At 47.3% G+C, this 23,622-nt stretch overlaps 1 protein-coding gene across 3 annotated transcripts in view; it reads left to right on the forward strand.

Annotated features, from left to right (window-relative positions):
• TRAPPC3 (trafficking protein particle complex subunit 3) overlaps positions 1–9,385 on the forward strand; it is a 110,221-nt gene extending 100,836 nt beyond the window's left edge. For all 3 annotated transcript variants that reach the window (XM_063954409.1, XM_063954412.1, XM_063954411.1), the window contains 2 exons: positions 6,222–6,404; positions 8,449–9,385. In XM_063954409.1, coding sequence (XP_063810479.1) covers positions 6,222–6,404; positions 8,449–8,568 — 303 coding nt within the window. In that variant the 3' untranslated portion in view covers positions 8,569–9,385. The remainder of the gene's footprint in view (positions 1–6,221; positions 6,405–8,448) is intronic.
• The last annotated feature ends 14,237 nt before the right edge of the window (positions 9,386–23,622 follow it).

Consider the following 23,622-nt stretch of genomic DNA (forward strand, 5'->3'; position numbering starts at 1 on the left):
GGCTCCTCTCACTATGACCCTCCTCCAAGCCTCAGTTAGATCTTGTGCCCGGCCGAGGTTGGATGCACACTAGGGGCTCTCCTGAGCCTCTAGAAAGAAAGTATAGAATTAGTTTTTTTATTTTCAGTGAGACCTGCTGGCAACAGGCTCACTGCAGCGAGGGACTAAGGGGAGAAGAAGCGAACCTGCCTGCTTGCAGCCAGCTTGGGCTTCTTAGGCTACTGGACACCATTAGCTCCAGAGGGATCGACCGCAGGCCCAGCCTTGGTGTTCGGTCCCGGAGCCGCGCCGCCGTCCCCCTTACAGAGCCAGAAGCAAGAAGAGGTCCGGAAAAGCGGCGGCAGAAGACATCAGTCTTCACCAAGGTAGCGCACAGCACTGCAGCTGTGCGCCATTGCTCCTCATACACACTTCACACTCCGGTCACTGAGGGTGCAGGGCGCTTGGGGGGGGGCGCCCTGAGCAGCAATAAAAACACCTTGGCTGGCAAAAATACCACAATATATAGCCCCAGAGGCTATATATGTGGTAAATACCCCTGCCAGAATCCAGAAAAAAGCGGGAGAATTGGCCGCGGAAAAGGGGCGGAGCTATCTCCCTCAGACACACTGGCGCCATTTTCTCTTCACAGTGCAACTGGAAGAAAGCTCCCCAGGCTCTCCCCTGTAGTTTTCAGGCTCAAAGGGTTAAAAAGAGAGGGGGGGCACTAAATTTAGGCGCAATATTGTATATACAAGCAGCTATGGGGGAAAATTCACTCAGTTATAGTGTTAATCCCCACATTATATAGCGCTCTGGTGTGTGCTGGTATACTCTCTCTCTGTCTCCCCAAAGGGCTTTGTGGGGTCCTGTCCTCAGTCAGAGCATTTCCTCTGTGTGTGCGGTGTGTCGGTACGGCTGTGTCGACATGTTTGAGGAGGAGGCTTATATAGTGACGGAGCAGATGCCGATAAATGTGATGTCGCCCCCTGTGGGGCCGACACCAGAGTGGATGGTTAGGTGAAAGGTATTAACCGACCGTGTCAACTCCTTACATAAAAGGGTGGATGACGTAACAGCTGTGGGACAGCCGGCTTCTCAGCCCGCGCCTGCCCAGGCGTCTCAAAGGCCATCAGGGGCTCAAAAACGCCCGCTCATTCAGATGGCAGACACAGATGTCGACACGGAGTCTGACTCCAGTGTCGACAAGGTTGAGACATATACACAATCCACTAGGAACATCCGTGACTTGATCCCGGCAATAAAAAATGTGTTACACATTTCTGACATTAACCTCTAAAAATGGGTTTTTATGTTTGGGGAGAAAAAGCAGGCAGTGTTTTGTTCCCCCATCAGCTGAATGAATGAAGTGTGTGAAAAGCGTGGGTTCCCCCTGATAAGAAACTGGTAATTTCTAAAAAGTTACTGATGGCGTACCTTTTCCCGCCAGAGGATAAGTTACGCTGGGAGATATCTCCTAGGGTGGATAAGGCGCTCACACGGTTGTCAAAATAGGTGGCACTGCCGTTTTAGGAACGGCCACTTTGAAGGTACCTGTTGATAAAAAGCAGGAGGCTATCCTGAAGTCTGTATTTACACACTCAGGTACTAGACTGCAACCTGCAGAGCGTGCTGCTGCAGCGTGGTCGGTGACCCTGTCAAACATACTAGTTTGCTAACATGAGAACATATTAAAGACGTCGTCTTATATATGAGGGATGCACAGAGGGATATTTTGCCGGCTGGCATCCAAAATGAATGTAATGTCCATTCTGTCAGGAGGGTATTAGAGACCTGTCACTGGACAGGTGATGCTGACTTTAAAAGGCGCATAGAGATTCTGCCTTATAAGGGTGAGGAATTATTTGGGGATGGTCTCTGGGACCTCGTATCCGCAGCAACAGCTGGGAAGAAATATTTTTACCTCAGTTTTCCTCACAGACTAAGAAAGCACTGTATTATCAGGTACAGTCCTTTCGGCTTCAGAAAAGCAAGCGGGTCAAAGGCGCTTCCTTTCTGTACAGAGACAAGGGAAGAGGGAAAAAGCTGCACCAGTCAGCCTGTTCCCAGAATCATAATTCTTCTCTCGCTTCCTCTGAGTCCACAGCATGACGCGGGGGCTCCACAGGTGTAGCCAGGTACGGTGGGGGGCCGTCTCAAAAATTTCAGCGATCAGTGGGCTCGCTCACAGGTGGATCCCTGTTTCATTCAAGTAGTATTTCAGGGGTACAAGCTGGAATTCGAGATGTCTTCCCCCCGCCGTTTCCTCAAATATGCCTTGCCGACAACTCCCTCAGGCAGGGAGGCTGTGCTAGAGGCAATTAATAAGCTGTATTCCCAGCAGGTAATACTTAAGGTGCCCCTACTTCAACAAGGACGGGGTTACTATTCCACACGGTTTGGGGTACCGAAACCGCATGGTTCGGTGTGACCCTTTTTTATATTTAAAATCCTTGAACACATACATAAAAAAATTCAAGTTCAAGATGGAATCGCTCAGGGCGGTTATTGCAAGCCTGGACGAGGGGGATTACATGGTATCCCGGGACATCAAGGATGCTTACCTGCATGTCCCCATTTACTATCCTCGCCAGGAGTACCTCAGATTTGTGGTACAGGATTACCATTACCAAGTCCAGACTCTGCCGTTTGGACTGTACATGGCACCGAGGGTGAAACCAAGGTAATGGCCGGAATGATGATACTCCTTCGAAAAAGGGGAGTTTTTAATTATCCCGTACTTGGACAATCTCCTTATAAGGGCGAGGTCCAAGGAGCAGTTGCTAGTCGGGGTAGCACTATTTTGGAAAGTGCTACAACAGCACGGTTGGATTCTAAACAGTCCAAAGTCACAGCTGGTTCCTACGACACGTCTACTGTTCCTGGGGATGGTTCTGGACACAGACCAGAAATAAGTGTTTCTCCCGGAGGAGAAAGCCAAGGAGCTGTCATCTCTAGTCAGAGACCTCCTGAAGCCAAAACAGTTATCGGTGCATCATTGCACGCGAGTCCTGGGAAAAATGATAGCTTCCTACGAAGCAATCCCATTCGGCAGGTTCCATGCAAGAACTTTTCAGGGGGACCTGTTAGACAAGTGGTCCGGATCACATCTTCAGATGCATCGGCTGATAACCCTGTCTCCAAGGACCAGGGTATCTCTACTGTAGTGGCTGCAGAGTGCCCATCTTCAAGAAGGCCGCAGGTTCGACATACAGGACTAGGTCCTAGTGACCATGGATGCCAGCCTTTGAGGATGGGGGGCAGTCACACAGGGAAGAAACTTCCAGGGACTTTGGTCAAGTCAGATGACTTCCCTACATAAATATTCTGGAACTGAGGGCCATTTACAATGCCCTGAGTCAGGCAAGGCCTCTGCTTCAAAACCAGCCGGTCCTGATCCAATCAGACAACATCACGGCAGTCGCCCATGTAAACCAACAGGGCGGCACAAGAAGCAGGATGGCGATGGCAGAAGCCACAAGGATTCTCCGATGGGCGGAAAATCATGTGTTAGCACTGTCAGCAGTGTTCATTCCCGGAGTGGACAACTGGGAAGCAGATCTTCTCAGCAGACACGACTTCCACCCGAGAGAGTGGGGACTTCATCCAGAAGTCTTCCAAAGGATTGTACACCATTGGGAAAGGCCACAGGTGGACATGAAGGCGTCCCGCCTCAACAAAAAGCTATAAAAGATATTGCGCCAGGTCAAGGGACCTTCAGGCGATAGCTGTGGACGCTCTGGTAGCACCGTGGGTGTACCAGTCGGTTTATGTGTTCCCCCCCTCTGCCTCTCATACCAAAGGTACTGAGAATAATAAGAAGGCGAGGAGTAAGAACGATACTCGTGGTTCCGGATTGGCCAAGAAGAGCCTGGTACCCAGAACTTCAAGAAATTATATCAGAGGACCCATGGCCTCTGCCGCTCAGACAGGACCTGCTGCAGCAGGGGCCCTGTCTGTTCCAAGACTTACCGCGGCTACGTTTTGATGGCATGGCGGTTGAACGCTGGATCCTAAAGGAAAAGGGCATTCCGGAGGAAGTCATTCCTACGCTGATTCAAGCCAGGAAAGATGTAACTGCAAAACATTATCACCGCATATGGCGGAAATATGTTGCTTGGTGTGAGGCCAAAAAAGGCCCCAACAGAGGAATTTCAACTAGGTCGATTTCTGCATTTCCTACAAGCAGGAGTGTCTATGGGCCTAAAGTTAGGCTCCATTAAGATACAGATCTCGGCTCTGTCGATTTTCTTCCAGAAAGAATTAGCTTCAGTACCTGAAGTTCAGACATTGTAAAAGGAGTGCTGCATATTCAGCCCCCGGTTGTGCCTCCAGTGGCACCTTGGGATCTCAACGTGGTGTTGAGTTTCTTAAAATCACATTGGTTTGAACCACTAAAAACCGTGGATCTAAAATACCTCACGCGGAAAGTGGTCATGTTATTGGCCTTGGCTTCGGCCAGCTGTGTATCAGAATTGGCGGCTTTGTTATATAAAAGTCCTTATCTGATTTTCCATATGGATAGGGCAGAATTGAGGACTCGTCCCCAGTTTCTCCCTAAGGTGGTATCAGCGTTTCACTTGAACCAACCTATTGTGGTGCCTGCGGCTACTAGGGACTTGGAGGATTCCAAGTTACTGGACGTAGTCAGGGCCTTGAAAAATTATGTTTCCAGGACGGCTAGAGTCAGGAAAATTGACTCGCTATTTATCCTGTATGCACCCAACAGGCTGGGTGCTCCTGCTTCTAAGCAGACTATCGCTCGCTGGATCTGTGACACGATTCAGCAGGCGCATTCTGCGGCTGGACTGCCGCATCCTAAATCCGTGAAAGCCCATTCCACAGGGAAGGTGGGCTCATCTTGGGCGGCTGCCCGAGGGGTCTCGGCTTTACAACTTTGCCGAGCTGTTACTTGGTCAGGGGCAAACGCGTTTGCAAAATTCTACAAATTTGATACCCTGGCTGAGGAGGACCTTGAGTTCTCTCATTCGGTGCTGCAGAGTCATCCGCACTCTCCCGCCCATTTGGGAGCTTTGGTATAATCCCCATGGTCCTTTCGGAGTTCCCAGCATCCACTAGGACGTCAGAGAAAATAAGATTTTACTCACCGGTAAATCTATTTCTCGTAGTCCGTAGTGGATGCTGGGCGCCCATCCCAAGTGCGGATTGTCTGCAATACTTGTAAATAGTTATTGCTAACTAAAGGGTTATTGTTGAGCCATCTGTTGAGAGGCTCAGTTGTCTTCATACTGTCAAACTGGATATAGTATCACGAGTTGTACGGTGTGGCTGGTATGAGTCTTACCCGGGATTCAAAATCCTTCCTTATTATGTCAGCTCGTCCGGGCACAGTGTCCTAACTGAGGCTTGGAGGAGGGTCATAGTGGGAGGAGCCAGTGCACACCAGGTAGTCATAAATCTTTCTAGAGTGCCCAGCCTCCTTCGGAGCCCGCTATTCCCCATGGTCCTTTCGGAGTTCCCAGCATCCACTACGGACTACGAGAAATAGATTTACCGGTGAGTAAAATCTTATTTTTTCTTTCCTATAAACTGAATAAAACTCATGGTCGTGCGTATATTTAATACTGGTTGAGTATCCCATATCCAAATATTCCAAAATACGGAATATTCCAAAATACGGACTTTTTTGAGTGAGATAGTGAAACCTTTGTTTTTTGATGACTCAATGTACACAAACTTTGTTTAGTACACAAAGTTATTAAAAATATTGTATTAAATGACCTTCAGGCTGTGTGTATAGGGTGTAATATGAAACATAAATGAATTGTGTGAATGTACACACACTTTGTTTAATGCACAAAGTTATAAAAAAATATTGGCTAAAATTGCCTTCAGGTTGTGTGTATAAGGTGTATATGAAACATAAATGCATTCTGTGCTTAGACTTAGGTCCCATCACCATGGTATCTCATTATGGTATGCAATTATTCAAAAATCCGGAAAAATCCGATATCCAAAATACCTCTGGTCCCAAGCATTTTGGAAAAGGGATACTCAACCTGTATATGCAAGGAATATTTTATTTATTAAGATAAAACACTTAATAGCAATACCAATTAATAACATCTACAAAACATCTAAAATGTAAAAAAAAATATATATTTCTTATCACACAGAACATAATTGTATTTACTGTTCCTCATGATTACGATTCTTTTGCTTGTCTTTTAGTTTTAAGTCAATTATATATTGTATACTATCTTTTTCATGTGTTGAATCAGGTGGCGTTTAAAATGTACCTGGGAATCACACCCACAATCACAAATTGGAGTCCAGCAGGGGATGAGTTCTCCCTTATCCTGGAAAACAATCCTCTTGTAGATTTTGTTGAACTGCCGGACAACCACTCCACCCTCATCTACTCCAATCTCCTGTGTGGAGTACTCAGAGGAGCACTAGAAATGGTAAGTGCCACGGCCTCTGTTATAGGTGCTGTTCTTTATGCATTCAGCTGCTGCCGAACCAGAAGGGGGTTCTAGACAGTTACCTCTTAGGCCAGTGACATATATACACCTTAGGGGGTGTAGTACGGCTGACCGGCGGTCTCCTGACCGCCGGTCAGCTTACCGACGCCGGGATCCCGGCAGCGTACCGACGCCGGGATCCCGGCAGGGAGGGGCGAGTGCAGCAAGCCCCTTGCGGGCTCGCTGCGCTCGCCACGCTGCGCTCGCCACGCTGCGGTCGCCACGGGTTCTATTCCCACTCTATGGGTGTCGTGGACACCCACGAGTGGAAATAGTCCCTGTTGGTCGGCATGCCGACCATCGGGATAGTGACCCGTCGGGCTGGTGGAGGAGGTCATGTGACTGTCGGTCAGCTGACCGGCGGTCACATGAATACCACCCCACCTTAGGTACACACGTGCTTTAGAATTGCTATGGGATAGTAAACTCTAGGAATACTGCCTGCTACTGTCATAGATTTTCATGCCTCTCAACATTTGAAACGCCACACACACTGAAGGGGCATGACCTCACAGGATAGGTGTGGTCTCGTGACGTACCCCTGTTTCATCACTCTGGGTCCTTGCCCATTACTCCTGGAAATACTGGGCTGCTCGCACTGTGCTGTGCAGAACAGCGGTGTGTGCCCCTCTTCCCACCATTGGTAGGACGACTTGATAGACCCAGAGAAGCCTGACTGTCTCCAAACAAAGCAGGGCAGTTGGAGGTATGGGTTTTGTCAGTGTAGATACTCTGATCTGACCCTACAGACATTTACAGGTGAGCTTGGCAGTTTTCATGTTTTGTAACGCAAAAAAAATACAAAATGTATATTACGGCCATTTATTATAGCCCATAAACCATACATTATTGGAAAGTAGGAGTGCTAAAGCATTTTACCAAGTGTCTCCGCTATTTTATCAGGCACCTTAGGCCAAAAGTTTCCTGTATTGAGATATATTAAAAACGTATGTGAGACCAATGGACGGGATGCCGGCGGTCACAACACTGACAGCGGCATCCTGATCTTTAACAGGGGCAAGCTAAGTATGCTAACCCCGCTCCCCACCTCCTAGTTTAACCCTTCCTTCTCGCAGCCTAACATTAACCTCCCCCGATAGTGTCTAACACTTCCCGACTTAGGGGTCTATTTACTAACCCTTGGATGGAGATAAAGTCGCTGGAGATAAAGTACCAGCCAACCAGCTCCTGTCATTTTTCAAACACAGCCTGTGAGATGGCAGTTAGGAGCTGATTGGCTGGTACTTTATCTCCACAGACTTTATCTCCATCCAAGGCTTAGTAAATAGACCCCTTAGTGCCTAAACACTTAGTGCCTAAACACCCCTTAGTGCCCCCCCTCCTTCCCGCAGCCTAATCCTAACCTCCCCGCACAGCCTAACCAAAGCCCTCCTAATTAAAATTAATTGAATACCGTCATAAAATATAACATTTGAGCATAAAACAGCATGTCCATATGCTAAAAAAATGTGTTTAATGTATGCGATTTGTACAAGGTGTTATCTAGATATGTATGTCTTGACTTATGTATATGTAATATACACGGTCGAGTCACATTTTAACCACCAGCTAATAGCCGTTCTTCTCTCAGATCAATGGCATGTGGTGCTCTGCAGTGTTCACGTTGATTATTTGCAATGGTGCTATTTGTCCAGTCACGATGCACCTTCACCACAGTTGCACACGAACAGTTTGCAAACTGCGCTGCCTCAGAAATACTGCCACCCTTGGCCTGAAAGCCAATAATACTCTCTTTTTGCAACTCTGATAAATTGCCCCTTTTACCCACCAAGCCAGCACACGACACGTGATATAATTCTTCATGGACCACATGCTGCCAATGTCAAATGTAGGAGGTGGTCATAATAGTGTGTGTATGTGTGTGTGTGTGTAAAATATTATATATAACGTAGTGCCCTCTACGTTTTGGTGGTGCATTCTATGTGATCCCAGATTAACTACATATATGCACTTTTTCTCACAGGTACAGATGGCTGTTGATGTGAAATTTGCTCAGGACACACTGAAGGGCGACAGTGTAACAGAAATCCGAATGAAGTTTATCCGAAGGATTGAGGACAACTTACCTGCAGGAGAGGAGTGACCGAGGGACTTGTGACTATACTGACCATGTTGCAGCTTGACTGAAGGCATCATTTGTAGTCCACATACTCATGGAAGGTTGTCTTTCAGTTTAAGGTTTTACCAGAAAGTCTTGGACCAACTCACTTAATTTTTACAAAATGCCATTTTCTCATTTGTTTTTCTATTACAGTTCAATGTGAAATTTTCCATCACTTAGAGTGCAAGAAATGTATTCCCACCGGTATATGTTTTCCCTACAGATTGCTGCAGAGGTGATATACTATTTATGGCTAATAAATTAGCCTTCTTGAATTGAAACCTATATAATATTATAAATTATTACCCAATTGTTTAAGCAGTCATGCCAGTTTTTCTTATTAATGTAACTGAACCAGCCTGTCTCCTACACTCCCAGTAGCTTTTTGTTATGTCATTGTAAAAACAAAGGAAAGCATGGGCAGCGCATCACATTGTGTTTCTAGAGACCTACCCTCTCATGCAAGACGGAGCCTGTGGTCACTTCTTACCTGCGTGTATCTCAGGACCCATCTGGAAGCTAAGATTACCCAAATCTGCTCTGGTACCAATAAGCAAATTTAATCAAAACAGCGGAACCATTAGTGACCTGACAACATGGTATGTCAGTGTGATTACTTATTGATTTGACACATGAACATTGTTAGAAAACTATTCATCCTTTCTTGTCCTGCAGACTTGAAACACAAAGCTAATCTTGGCATGGGATATAAACTGGTTTGTAATATTCAAGCTTGTTAAAGTGACAAGTACATGGTTGTACTGCTGATTTATAGAATTAAAACATGTTCTTATTCTTCTGTTTTGTCGGCTTCAGTTACATAAATTGTGTAGTACATTTAAAATAAATACATTTAAGACTGTTTGTAACAGGTTACCACCTTTCCATCTGTTTTATAGGGTGTAGTATGGTATGCCGGCGGCCGGGCTCCCGGCGACCAGCATACCGGCGCCGGGAGCCCGACCGCCGGCATTCCGACAGCGTGGCGAGCACAAATGAGCCCCTTGCGGGCTCGCTGCACTCGCCACGCTGCGGGCACGGTGGCGCGCTACGCGCGCCACGCTATTTTATTCTCCCTCCAGGGGGTCGTGGACCCCCACAAGGGAGAAACAGTGTCGGTATGCCGGCTGTCGGGATTCCGGCGCCGGTATACTGTGTGCCGGGATCCCGACAGTCGGTATACTGAAGACCACCCGTTTTATATTGCTCCAAATGTCATACAGTATGGCTTAAACACAGATTCCAAGATTGTATATATGTCTAAATAGTTGATGTATTATTACATATTCATATTAAATTGGTAGTTAAGCATAGTTACCCTTCCTTGAAAAGAACACAAAGTACAAGTATATATAAACCAGACAAATAGTGCTAAAGCAGTCCTGATGCTGCGGCAGCAATGTACTGGACTTGGTATTGATGTTTCTTTTTCATCCACTAGGGGTCACTGGAGTACTCTTGGGATATGGACGGCTTCCGCAGGAAACAGGGCACTGAATATTTAAATTTAGAACTCTCCACCCCTCCATATCCCAGAGTACCTCAGTGTTTTTTCTGTGCTCATGCACTAACAGATGCTTGTGTGGGGATCCACACTTTTCTTTGAATATTTTTTGATTTTGTTTTTAATTTTTACCTTTTTTATTACTACTTAAACACATCCCTTCCCAGTTTCTACTAAAAACATGGGTCCGGGATAGTGCCGCTGCACGAAGCAGCGCATGGCGTGTCGGTCCTCACAAAGAGCACCCTCACAGCCACACGCAGCTCACTGCCTGCTGCAAGAGCTGGACGGAGCTTACAGGAAGAAGCCCCGTCGCAGCCCTCCGTACAGGAGACAAGGTATGCTGGGGGGGAAACGGGGCGGTCAGCGCGCGCTGCCGCCCCGCTGTGTGGGGTCCGTGTTATAACGCCGCCCGCACCCGCCGCTGATACAGCCCGCCCGCCCCAGCCGCTCCGTCCGCCCGCCCCAGCCGCTCCGTCCGCCTGGCCCAGCCGCTCCGTCAGCGCTGTACGTCCATCAAAGTACCAGCGCTAAGAGAGGGAGAACCGCCGCAGCTCAGCTAGCGCTGCCGGAAGCCGCTACGCGCCGCTCCGGCCAGCCGAACTCCGCTGTCTGCATAATGTTCACTCGGCCGCTATCTTCATAAGCGTCCCCCGCGTCCCTGCAATGACAAGGTCAGCTTCCTGGCAACGCTCCCCGCTGAGACACAGCGCTACAGGGAGCACAGGGTGAGGGGGGGGGACAAGTCTGATTACAGTGCTGCTGCAAGGGAGAAAAACTTATATGGGAAGAATAGCCTGTATGACAGGCTGCCATATGCACCATAGGTTGTATTAATAGACTATTGAGCCTATATTAAACTGCAGTCAGGAGGCATGTATTGTAACCTGTCCTGTGATTATCAGTGTAAGCATGGCATGGGGGCCATTTTAACCATGCTTCCTGTTTCTTCCTGTTTGTAATTCCAGAACGTTCCTGTCCTACATCTCTACTCCACCGGAGGCGCAGGGGTGTTAGTGGGAATTTTTGGTTCAGGTTTCATATAGGCTGGCCATGTGAACTGCACTTCGGATATATATATATATATATATATATATATATATATATATATATATATATATATATATGAGACCAGTGAGTGCCATCTTTGGATATATATATGCCCTACCAAGAGGAGGTAATCGAGCAAAAATTTTGCTTAAGCGGGAATGTAGATGGATATTTATGTTGAAAACATTGGCCCCAAAAGGGTTAAACGACACTTTGGGGTTACAATGTTATTTATAAAGATGTAGTAACAACCATATGTACTAACGTGTATCACCTAAACGATTAATGAGCAACGGGTTCATGTTTCAGTGAACAGATCGCCATAGTATAAGGGACAAAAGCAGCTAACTAAAAGTACCATGAGCGGGTAGTGCTGCATTAATTATATCTTTAGATAATCAAGTTTAACAGGTATTACAATAGAGTGCAATGTAGTCATGACACACAGTTGGTAAAGAATATGCTCAGCTTTTAATATAATTATGATTTTAAATGTTTGTAATAAAAAATCCTTCTTTGCACTGTCAGGTTGCTAGGCAACAGAACATGAGTGAAGCTTCGGCTCGGCGCCGCCTGGTGACGTCGGGATCCAGTGACGTCAGTTTCCTGCGCGCGGACCCGGCTGCACCGAGCGGCGTGGAGCAGGTGAGTGAGTTTAGCAATTTGTGTACATGTTTGGTAGGGTATAAATGTTTGTAATTTTGTATGTCACAATGTGTATGATTGTCCCTGACGACGGGCGAGAGCCCGAAACGTAACGTAGGAATAAAGGACACTATGGAAAATTGAAAAAAAGCCTGGAGAGTGCCGCCCTTTCTTTTGCAAGATATATATATATATATATATATATATATATATATATATATATATTCACATAACACACCTTAAGTAACAATTTTACTGAGTCGTGCAAGTGTCTGTCTTTGTCTATTGTGTTGTCTGTCTGCATAATGAGTAAGGCACCAGCAAAGACTAAAAATAGGTTTTACTGCAATGTCTGTACACAAATCTACCACATGTTCAGTATGTTTTGTAGGTTTCCACTCCGGAAGCCGCTTTCATTCCCAGATCCTATGTTGAGCAAGAATTGTCCGCCGCTCGTCACGAGCGGCAAGATCGGAGTCTCGGGTGAGACCGCCAGATCTAACGGAGGAGTCTCAGCCTTTGCAAAGGTCCAACTTCACTTTGGGTACAAGGGATAAATTTAATTTGTCTTATAATTTACCCGTTTCTGCTTTGTTGCAGTCTAACAATTCTATGCCAGACCTCACGGCGCTAAATAAGGGTGAGGAGGGCAAATTAGACCAGCAGTCAGATAGTGCAGCTTTTGACAGCCCATGATAATCTCATCAGGCCAGTGCGTCAGTCTCTGAAGTTTACAGAGACTAAGTAGCATCTGACATATAATAAAGTCGTATTTACTAAACGACAGAGATCTCCAATGGGGTTCTTCTTTAGGAATATCTTAATAAGATGTTAGTAGAAACACGAAAGAACCGCATAACCGGTTCTTTACCTCACAGATTTAAGTCTACTTACCCATTTCCACACAGTGACATCTACATTGGAAAATCCACCATTGGTGGATTCGTCTGTGTCAAACCTTATAAAGACCCTTCAGATTTGGGTCACTAAGGCGCTATTTGTATGGATAACGGAAATCAAGTCTGCTCTACATGACGATCACGTTATACTATCAGCTCACTTCTCGCTTTTCATCGTCGCTAGTTACAGCATGACAAGTACTCTGGCTGCGTTCTTGGCAAGCCGAGTCAGAGGTCCAAAGCATACGGTGGCCAGAAGTTGTTTGGTCCTAAATTGGACAAATGCTTTTCTCCGTCCAAGGGGGGGGGGGGGGGTGGAGGAAGAAGAAGAAGAAGAAGAAGAAGAGGAGGAGTCTAGTTTCCTGCCATTGCCTCCACTGGTACCGAGTCGGAAATACTCTGGCCCGGCGTTCAGATCCTTTAGACTTCAGTCCTTTCAAGGCTGTGGTAGAGAAACAGTCACGCCTTGTAACGTCAGGGCGCTACGGTCACCGACAAGCCAGTGGCTTGACGGGCTCCCAGGTCATCTCGGAGTTCCAATAGTGGGAGCGCGCCTTCAGACGTTACATTTGCCGGGATTCCAGACATCCACTGATGTATGTATCCGCAATTTAGTTTTAAAAGAAAGCTGTCTCCCGCCACTGCGTTTTTTTTCAAGACAGACCTGCCTCTGTCGGACGACAAGAAGGAGGTTCGGCAAATTGCCATTCAGTCTCTGCTGGATTCAGCAGTTTTAATTCCAGGCCTGGTACACCAACAAGGGCAGGGTTATTATTCCAGTTTGTTTGGGGTACCGAAGCCGGATGGCTCCGTCAGAGTCTCAATCAGTAAGTCACTTACTACAGATTAAAGATGGAATCTCTGAGGTCAGTAATTGCAGATTTAGAGCCACAAGAATGCATGATTGCGCTAGATCTCAAGGATGCGTACTTACACATTCCGATTTAGTCACCTCATCAGAGGTTCTTGCATTTTGCAATGCGCCATTACCAGGTTCAGGCTCTACCGTTTGGCCTCTCGTCAGCGCCTCGGGTATTCACCAAAGTGATGTCTGTGATGATAGCTCATCTCAGATCCCTGGGAGTGACAATCGTTCCGTACTTAGACGATCTGCTCATAAAAGCTCCGTCTCAACAGATGCTCCTCCAACAGGCGCTGCAAACGTACAATGTAATGGTTCACCACGGTTGGAGTGTCAACTTCAAGAAATCACATCCAATTCCGTCTCAACGACTTCAATTCCTAGGTATGATTCTCGATACGGTAAATCAAAGAATTTACCACAACAGAAAGTACAGATTATTCGCCATCTGGTACAATTAGTGCTCAAGCCACGCACAGTCTCGGTACATTTGTGTATTCGCCTATTAGGAACAATGGTGGCGGCTTTCGAAGCGCTTCAGTTCGGAAGATTTCACTCACGTCCATTTCAACTGGATGTGCTCGCACAGTGGTCGGCCTCGCATCTGCAGATTCACCACAGGGTGAGGTTGTCACCAAAGGCAAGGGTGTCTCTACTCTGGTGGCTCAAGGTACACCATTTAACCGCAGGCGGCGGCTGGAATTGGATAATTCTAACGACGGACGCGAGTCTCAGAGGTTGGGGAGCTGTAGTTCAAAATTGTCAGCTCCAGGGTCTCTGGGCGGATCACAACAGATTGCTGTCTATAAATGTCCTGGAACTCCGCGCAATTTACAATGCACTACGACAAGCAGTACACATGCTTCGCTCTCAGACTGTCCAGGTGCAGTCAGACAACGCGACGGCAGTCGCATACACAAACAAGGAGGAACGAGAAGCCGCATGGCAATGCGGGAAGTAGCTCGAATCCTCAATTGGCCAGAATACCACCAGGTGATATTGTCGGCAGTGTTCATTCCGGGAGTGGACAACTGGGAGGCGGATTATCTCAGCCGTCGGGCTTTTCATCCAGGAGAATGGGCATTAAATCCAGAAGTGTTTCACATGTTGGTCCAGAGGTGGGGTTACCCTCAGGTGGACCTGATGGCATCTCGCCACAATCACCAAACGCCCCAGTATGTGTCCAGAACGAGAGATCCAAAGGCAGTGGCGGTGGATGCTCTCACAATCGCGTGGCCGTACAGCCTCGTGTATCTGTTTCCACCGTTTCCGCTGCTCCCTTGGTTGCGAACACGGATCCAAAGAGAGTCCGTCACAGTCATACTAGTGGCGCCTCATTGGTCTCGGAGAGCTTGGTTCTCGGATCTCCGCGGACTACTCGCAGGCGATCCTTAGCCGCTCCCACTACGTCCGGACTTGTTACAACAGGGTCCGGTCCTTTACCCCGATTTTAGCGCGGCTGCGTTTGACGGGGTGGATGTTGAGACCGCCCTCTTAAGAACAGAGGGCATTCCAGAATTGGTTATACCAACCATGTTATGAGCTAGGAAGCCGGTTACGGCAGCTCATTATTACAGAATTTGGCGTGCCTATTTAGGTTGGTGTGAAACTCTGAAGTTTCCGACATCATCTTTCAAGTTATCCCATCTTTTGTTATTCTACAAACGGGGTTAAATGGAGGACTGCGTTTATCTACACTAAAGGTGCAGGTATCTGCTTTGTCAATTTACTTTCAAAGACGATTGGCTCTATTGCCGTCTGTACACACCTTTCTGCAAGGTGTCCTCAGAGTACAGCCTCCATTCTTTCCACCTACAGCGCCATGGGACTTGAATCTGATTTTAGATTTCTTACAGTCTTCATATTTTGAACCCTTACAACAAGTGGATATTAAGTTTCTCACTTGGGAAACAATTTCTCTCCTAGCCTTAGCTTCGGCAAGGCGTTTTTCAGGTTTGGGTGCCTTGTCAGGCAAGCCACCGTATTTGGGGTTTCATGATGACCGAGCGGAACTTCGGCCGAATCCCGTTTTCTTACCAAAGGGTAGTGTCATCTTTTCACATCAATCAACCAATAGTAGTTCCTGTGTTAACCGGACATTCTGGAACTCTGGATGTGGTACGCGCATTCCGCGTTTATGTATTCCGATCGTCTACAGTTCGTAAAACGGATACGTTGTTTGTTCTCTATGATGCTGACAACATAGGTTGGCCAGCTTCTAAGCAGACCTTATCCGGATGGATAAAACTGACTATACGTCAGGCTTACCTTCATGCTAGGTTTCAGCCGCATACATCAGTAACAGCTCATTCCACATGTTCTGTGGGAGCTTCATGGGCATCTGGTCGTGGAGCTTCTACGACGCAGCTTTGCCGTGCGGCTACATGGTCATCAGTGCACACGTTTGTGCGATGTTACAAGTTTGATACGTTTGCGACATCAGCATCTAGATTTGGCTGCATAGTGTTACAGGTGCCAAACAGCTCTCCCGCCCACAAGGGAAACTTTGGTACGTCCCAAGAGTACTCCAGTGACCCCTAGTGGATGAAAAAGAAAATAGGATTTTGGTACTTACCAGGTAAATCCTTTTCTTTGAATCCATAGGGGGCACTGGATGCCCACCCGGAGCAGTTTTACCTGGTTTGTGGTAAGCTCAGGGGATATTATGGTAACACATTTTCACCGACTGGTTCAAATTATAAAGTTCTATCTGGTATGGTGACAACTGTTTAGTTGTCAGTAACGTTATTTGTCAACTTTGTTGTTGTCCGTTATGTTATATGTAATTCTCCATTGTCAACCTCTCTATAGTTCCTGTTCGGCTCAGTAAAAAATACTGAGGTACTCTGGGATATGGAGGGGTGGAGAGTTCTAAATTTAAATATTCAGTGCCCTGTTTCCTGCGGAAGCCGTCCATATCCCAAGAGTACTCCAGTGCCCCCTATGGATTCAAAGAAAAGGATTTACCTGGTAAGTACCAAAATCCTATTTCTCTGACGTCCTAGTGGATGTTGGGAACTCCGTAAGGACCATGGGGAATAGCGGCTCCGCAGGAGACTGGGCACAACTAAAAGAAAGCTTTTAGACTACCTGGTGTGCACTGGCTCCTCCCACTATGACCCTCCTCCAAGCCTCAGTTAGATTTCTGTGCCCAGCCGAGCTGGATGCACACTAGGGGCTCTCCTGAGCACCTAGAAAGAAAGTTTATTTTAGGTTTTTTATTTTACAGTGAGACCTGCTGGCAACAGGCTCACTGCATCGAGGAACTAAGGGGAGAAGAAGCGAACCTACCTGCTTGCAGCTAGCTTGGGCTTCTTAGGCTACTGGACACCATTAGCTCCAGAGGGATCGACCGCATGAAACCTTGGTGTTCGTTCCCGGAGCCGCGCCGCCGTCCCCCTTACAGAGCCAGAAGCAAGAAGAGGTCCGGAAAATTGGCGGCAGAAGACATCAGTCTTCACCAAGGTAGCGCACAGCACTGCAGCTGTGCGCCATTGCTCCTCATACACACTTCACACTCCGGTCACTGAGGGTGCAGGGCGCTGGGGGGGGGGCGCCCTGAGCAGCAATAAAAACACCTTGGCTGGCAAATATATCACAATATATAGCCCCAGAGGCTATATATGTGATAAATACCCCTGCCAGAAGCCATAAAAAAGCAGGAGAAAAGTCAGCGAAAAGGGGGCGGAGCTATCTCCCTCAGCACACTGGCGCCATTTTCTCTTCACAGTGCAGCTGGAAGACAGCTCCCCAGGCTCTCCCCTGTAGTTTGCAGGCTCAAAGGGTTAAAAAGAGAGGGGGGGGGCACTAAATTTAGGCGCAATATTGTATATACAAGCAGCTATTGGGAAAAATTCACTCAATATAGTGTTAATCCCTAAATTATATAGCGCTCTGGTGTGTGCTGGCATACTCTCTCTCTGTCTCCCCAAAGGGCTGTGTGGGGTCCTGTCCTCAGTCAGAGCATTCCCTGTGTGTGTGCGGTGTGTCGGTACGGCTGTGTCGACACGTTTGATGAGGAGGCTTATGTGGTGGCAGAGCAGATGCCGATAAATGTGATGTCGCCCCCTGTGGGGCCCAAACCAGAGTGGATGGATAGGTGGAAGGTATAAACCGACAGTGTCAACTCCTTACATAAAAGGCTGGATGACGTAACAGCTGTGGGACAGCCGGCTTCTCAGCCGCGCCTGCCCAGGCGTCTCAAAGGCCATCAGGGGCTCAAAAACGCCCGCTCCCTCAGATGGCAGACACAGATGTCGACACAGAGTCTGACTCCAGTGTCGACGAGGTTGAGACATATACACAATCCACTAGGAACATCCGTTACATGATCCCGGTAATAAAAAATGTGTTACACATTTCTGACATTAACCCAAGTACCACTAAAAAAGGGTTTTATGTGTGGGGAGAAAAAGCAGGCAGTGTTTTGTTCCCCCATCAAATGAGTGAATGAAGTGTGTAAAGAAGCGTGGGTTCCCCCGATAAGAAACTGGTAATTTCTAAAAAGTTACTGATGGCGTACCCTTTCCCGCCAGAGGATAAGTTACGCTGGGAGATATCCCCTAGGGTGGATAAGGCGCTCACACGTTTGTCAAAAAAGGTGGCACTGCCGTCTTAGGATACGGCCACTTTGAAGGTACCTGCTGATAAAAAGCAGGAGGCTATCCTGAAGTCTGTATTTACACACTCAGGTACTAGACTGAGACCTGCAGATAGTGCTGCTGCAGTGTGGTCTGTGACCCTGTCAAACAGGGATACTATTTTGCGAACATAAGAGCATATTAAAGACGTCGTCTTATATATGAGGGATGCACAGAGGGATATTTTGCCGGCTGGCATCCAAAATTAATGCAATGTGCATTCTGTCAGGAGGGTATTAGAGACCCGACACTGGACAGGTGATGCTGACTTTAAAAGGCACATAGAGCCTTATAAGGGTGAGGAATTGTTTGGGGATGGTCTCTGGGACCTCGTATCCACAGCAACAGCTGGGAAGAAAATTTTTTACCTCAGGTTTCCTCACAGCCTAAGAAAGCACTGTATTATCAGGTACAGTCCTTTCGGCTTCAGAAAAGCAAGCGGGTCAAAGGCGCTTCCTTTCTGCACAGAGACGAGGGAAGAGGGAAAAAGCTGCACCAGTCAGCCAGTTCCCAGAATCAAAATTCTTCCCCCGCTTCCTCTGAGTCCACCGCATGACGCGGGGGCTCCACAGGCGTAGCCAGTTACGGTGGGGGGCTGCCTCAAAAATTTCAGCGATCAGTGGGCTCGCTCACAGGTGGATCTCTGGATCCTTCAAGTAGTATCTCAGGGGTACAAGCTGGAATTCGAGGCGTGTCCCCCCCGCCGTTTCCTCAAATCTGCCTTGCCGACAACTCCCTCAGGCAGGGAGGCTGTGCTAGAGGCAATTCACAAGCTGTATTCCCAGCAGGTGATAGTCAAGGTGCCCCTACTTCAACAAGGACGGGGTTACTATTCCACACTGTTTGTGGTACCGAAACCGGACGGTTCGGTGAGACCCATGTTAAATTTGAAATCCTTGAACACATACATAAAAAAATTCAAGTTCAAGATGGAATCGCTCAGGGCGGTTATTGCAAGCCTGGAGGAGGGGGATTGCATGGTATCCCTGAACATCAAGGTTGCTTACCTACATGTCCCCATTTACCATCCTCACCAGGAGTACCTCAGATTTGTGGTACAGGATTGCCATTACAAATTCCAAACACTGCCGTTTGGACTGTCCACGGCACCGAGGGTCTTTACCAAGGTAATGGCAGAAATGATGATACTCCCTCGAAAAAAGGGAGTTTTAATTATCCCGTACTTGGACGATCTCCTTATAAAGGCGAGGTCCAAGGAGCAGTTGTTGGTCGGAGTAGCACTATCTCGGGAAGTGCTACAACAGCACGGATGGATTCTATACATTCCAAAGTCACAGCTGGTTCCTACCACACGCCTACTGTTCCTGGGGATGGTTCTGGACACAGAACAGAAAAAAGTATTTCTCCCGCAGGAGAAAGCCAAGGAGCTGTCATCTCTAGTCAGAGACCTCCTGAAACCAAAACCGGTATCGGTGCATCACTGCACACGAGTCCTGGGAAAAATGATAGCTTCTTACGAAGCAGAATTCCATTCGGCAGGTTCCATGCAAGAACCTTTCAGTGGGACCTCTTGGACAAGTGGTCGGGATCGCATCTTCAGATGCATCGGCTGATAACCCTGGTCCTTGGAGACAGGGTTATCTCTACTGTGGTGGCTGCAGAGTGCTCATCTTCAAGAGGGCCGCAGATTCGGCATACAGGACTGGGTCCTGGTAACCACGGATGCCAGCCTTCGAGGCTGGGGGGCAGTCACACAGGGAAGAAATTTCCAAGGACTTTGGTCAAGTCAGGAGTCGTCCCTACACATAAATATTCTGGAACTGAGGGCCATTTACAATGCCCTAAGTCTGGCAAGGCCTCTGCTTGAAAACCAGCCGGTACTGATCCAATCGGACAACATCACGGCAGTCGCCCATGTAAACCGACAGGGCAGCACAAGAAGCAGGATGGCGATGGCAGAAGCCACAAGGATTCTCCGATGGGTGGAAAATCACGTCTTAGCACTGTCAGCAGTGTTCATTCCGGGAGTTGTCAGCTGGGAAGCAGACTTCCTCAGCAGACACGACCTACACCCGGGAGAGTGGGGACTTCATCCAGAAGTCTTCCAACTGTTGGTAAACTGTTGGGAAAGACCACAGGTGGACATGATGGCGTCCCGCATAAACAAAAAACTAGATATTGCGCCAGGTCAAGGGACCCTCAGGCGATAGCTGTGGACGCTCTAGTGACACCGTGGGTGTACCAGTCGGTTTATGTATTCCCTCCTCTGCTTCTCATACCAAAGGTACTGAGAATAATAAGAAGACGAGGAGTAAGAACGATACTCGTGGTTCCGGATGGGCCAAGAAGAGCTTGGTACCCAGAACTTCAAGAAATGATATCAGAGGACCCATGGTCTCTACCACTCAGACAGGATCTGCTACAGCAGGGGCCCTGTCTGTTCCAAGACTTACCGCCGCTGCGTTTGACGGCATGGCGGTTGAATTCCGGATCCTAAAGGAAAAGGGCATTCCGGAGGAAGTCATTCCTACGCTGATAAAAGCCAGGAAAGAAGTAACCGCAAACCATTATCACCGTATTTGGCGAAAATATGTTGCGTGGTGTGAGGCCAGGAAGGCCCCAACAGAGGAATTTCAGCTGGGTCGTTTTCTGCACTTCCTACAGTCAGGAGTGACTATGGGCCTAAACTTGGGTTCCATTAAGGTCCAGATTTCGGCTCTGTCGATTTTCTTCCAGAAAGAACTGGCTTCACTGCCTGGACAGACATTTGTAAAGGGAGTGCTACATATTCAGCCCCCTTTTGTGCCTCCTGTGGCACCTTGGGATCTCAACGTGGTGTTGAGTTTCCTAAAATCACATTGGTTGAGCCACTTAAAACTGTGGATTTGAAATATCTCACGTGGAAAGTGGTCATGTTATTGGCCTTGGCTTCGGCCAGGCGTGTGTCAGAATTGGCGGCTTTGTCATGTAAAAGCCCTTATCTGATTTTCCATATGGATAGGGCAGAATTGAGGACTCGTCCCCAGTTTCTCCCTAAGGTGGTATCAGCTTTTCACTTGAACCAACCTATTGTAGTGCCTGCGGCTACTAGGGACTTGGAAGATTCCAAGTTACTGGACGTAGTCAGGGCCTTAAAAATGTATATTTCCAGGACGGCTGGAGTCAGGAAAATTGACTCTCTTTTTATCCTGTAGGCACCCAACAAAATAGGTGCTCCTGCTTCTAAGCAGACTATTGCTTGCTGAATTTGTAGCACAATTCAGCTGGAGCATTCTGCGGCTGGATTGCCGCATCCTAAATCAGTAAAAGCCCATTCCACGAGGAAAGGGGCTCATCTTGGGCGGCTGCCCGAGGGGTCTCGGCTTTACAACTTTACCGAGCTGCAACTTGGTCAGGGGCAAACACGTTTGCAAAATTCTATAAATTTGATACCCTGGCTGAGGAGGACCTTGAGTTATCTCATTCGGTGCTGCAGAGTCATCCGCACTCTCCCGCCCGTTTGGCAGCTTTGGTATAATCCCCATGGTCCTTACGGAGTTCCCAGCATCCACTAGGACGTCAGAGAAAATAAGATTTTACTCACCGGTAAATCTATTTCTCGTAGTCCGTAGTGGATGCTGGGCGCCCATCCCAAGTGCGGATTGTCTGTAATACTTGTATGTAGTTATTGCCTAACTAAGGGTTATTGTTGAGCCATCTGTTGAGAGGCTCAGTTATATTTCATACTGTTAACTGGGTATAGTATCACAAGTTATACGGTGTGATTGGTGTGGCTGGTATGAGTCTTAACCGGGATTCAAAATCCTTCCTTATTGTGTCAGCTCTTCCGGGCACAGTATCCTAACTGAGGCTTGGAGGAGGGTCATAGTGGGAGGAGCCAGTGCACACCAGGTAGTCTAAAAGCTTTCTTTTAGTTGTGCCCAGTCTCCTGCGGAGCCGCTATTCCCCATGGTCCTTACGGAGTTCCCAGCATCCACTACGGACTACGAGAAATAGATTTACCGGTGAGTAAAATCTTATTTTTTTTAAGACACCATGGGGCAGATGTATTAACCTGGAGAAGGCATAAGGAAGTGATAAACCAGTGATATGTGCAAGGTGATAAAGGCAGCAGCCAATCAGATCCTAACTGTTAATTTACATATTGGAGCTGATTGGCTGGTGCCTTTATCACCTTGCACATATCACTGGTTTATCACTTCCTTATGCCTTCTCCAGGTTAATACATCTGCACCCATGTACTTAATAAAGCGGCAGGCATCAGTTAGTGCAGGGGCGGCCCAACTGCAGCAACCTTCTGCAAAAGACTGCCCCCCCCTTCCCCTCAAAGGGATTGTTCTGGACACCTAATTCCGTGTGCCCAGCAATAACGTTGCTGGGACGCATTGCAGTGCAACGCCTATGTAAACGCTTTTGTTCTGCAGATTGGCCCATTGATGTCACTGCCAAGCCGATCCTCTTTCTATCTGCACGTTCCGTAACCTTGTAGGTGCAGTAGCGCAGACGTGGAGTGACTTTGAGTTGCAGCAGGTGGATGCAAAATAAGAGGACAACACAGAGTACAGGACATTCGCTATTTAACAGACCAGGCAGGCATATACCCCTTGTGGGCATCCTGGGCAGGCATGTAGCTGATGCTGAGTGGGACATACATTGCATGTTTTCACACTTCATTTCCTTCTGAACAAGTATGGGCTATACTGAGTCATATGAATTTTTAATGCATCTTTACTCACAGTTGAAGACTTGTAACTGGGCATCTCAAGTTGAAGTTCAGTGAGGGTGTGCCAATACAACTTTGGGCTATGAGGAGTTGAACATAATTTTAAGCTCATCTTCTGTGTGGAATGTAATGCGAAAAACTAGTCGCATTATGCTTGCTGCGCCTTGTCGAAGTGTGGTCTATTCAGTCACAGTGTAATGAATTGAGTATCGGTCGGGTGCTATACTGGTGTTCATCCACCAGGTGTCTTTTTTGAAAACTGCCATTGCGCATGTGTGAAGTCTCCATTGTAAGGTCAAACGATGCTTGTAGTTTAAGAACTGTTTTTTTTAAGATTCTCTACATTAATTAGAAATGTGAACACAGAAAAAGATTGTCTCAGCGTCTCCAATGCACACAAAGAAAACCACAGTTCAAAGTTCTATACAGCTCTCTAAAAGAAATAAAATCATTACAATCAGCTATAGAGTTGGGACACACAGCAGGGACGTGCATTGAGCTAAATGGCTCAGGAGGCACTGCCTAGCACCAGATCCAGATTTACATGCAATATATGAGCCAAAGGGTACATCTGGGCATTATACACAGGTTCAGCAGTATAAACTCCTGGAACTTTGGTGAGTTTTGATCAGAGCTGTCATAGACTTTATACTCCAGGGTTTTGGCTATAAAAATGTTTAGAATAATGCAAAGAAGATATTTCAGAGTCAAAACTCTGGCACAAATGTTAGTATGACAGAAAAGACTCTGCC

Source organism: Pseudophryne corroboree, chromosome 2 (genome assembly GCF_028390025.1).
Source record: "Pseudophryne corroboree isolate aPseCor3 chromosome 2, aPseCor3.hap2, whole genome shotgun sequence".
NCBI lineage: Eukaryota > Metazoa > Chordata > Amphibia > Anura > Myobatrachidae > Pseudophryne > Pseudophryne corroboree.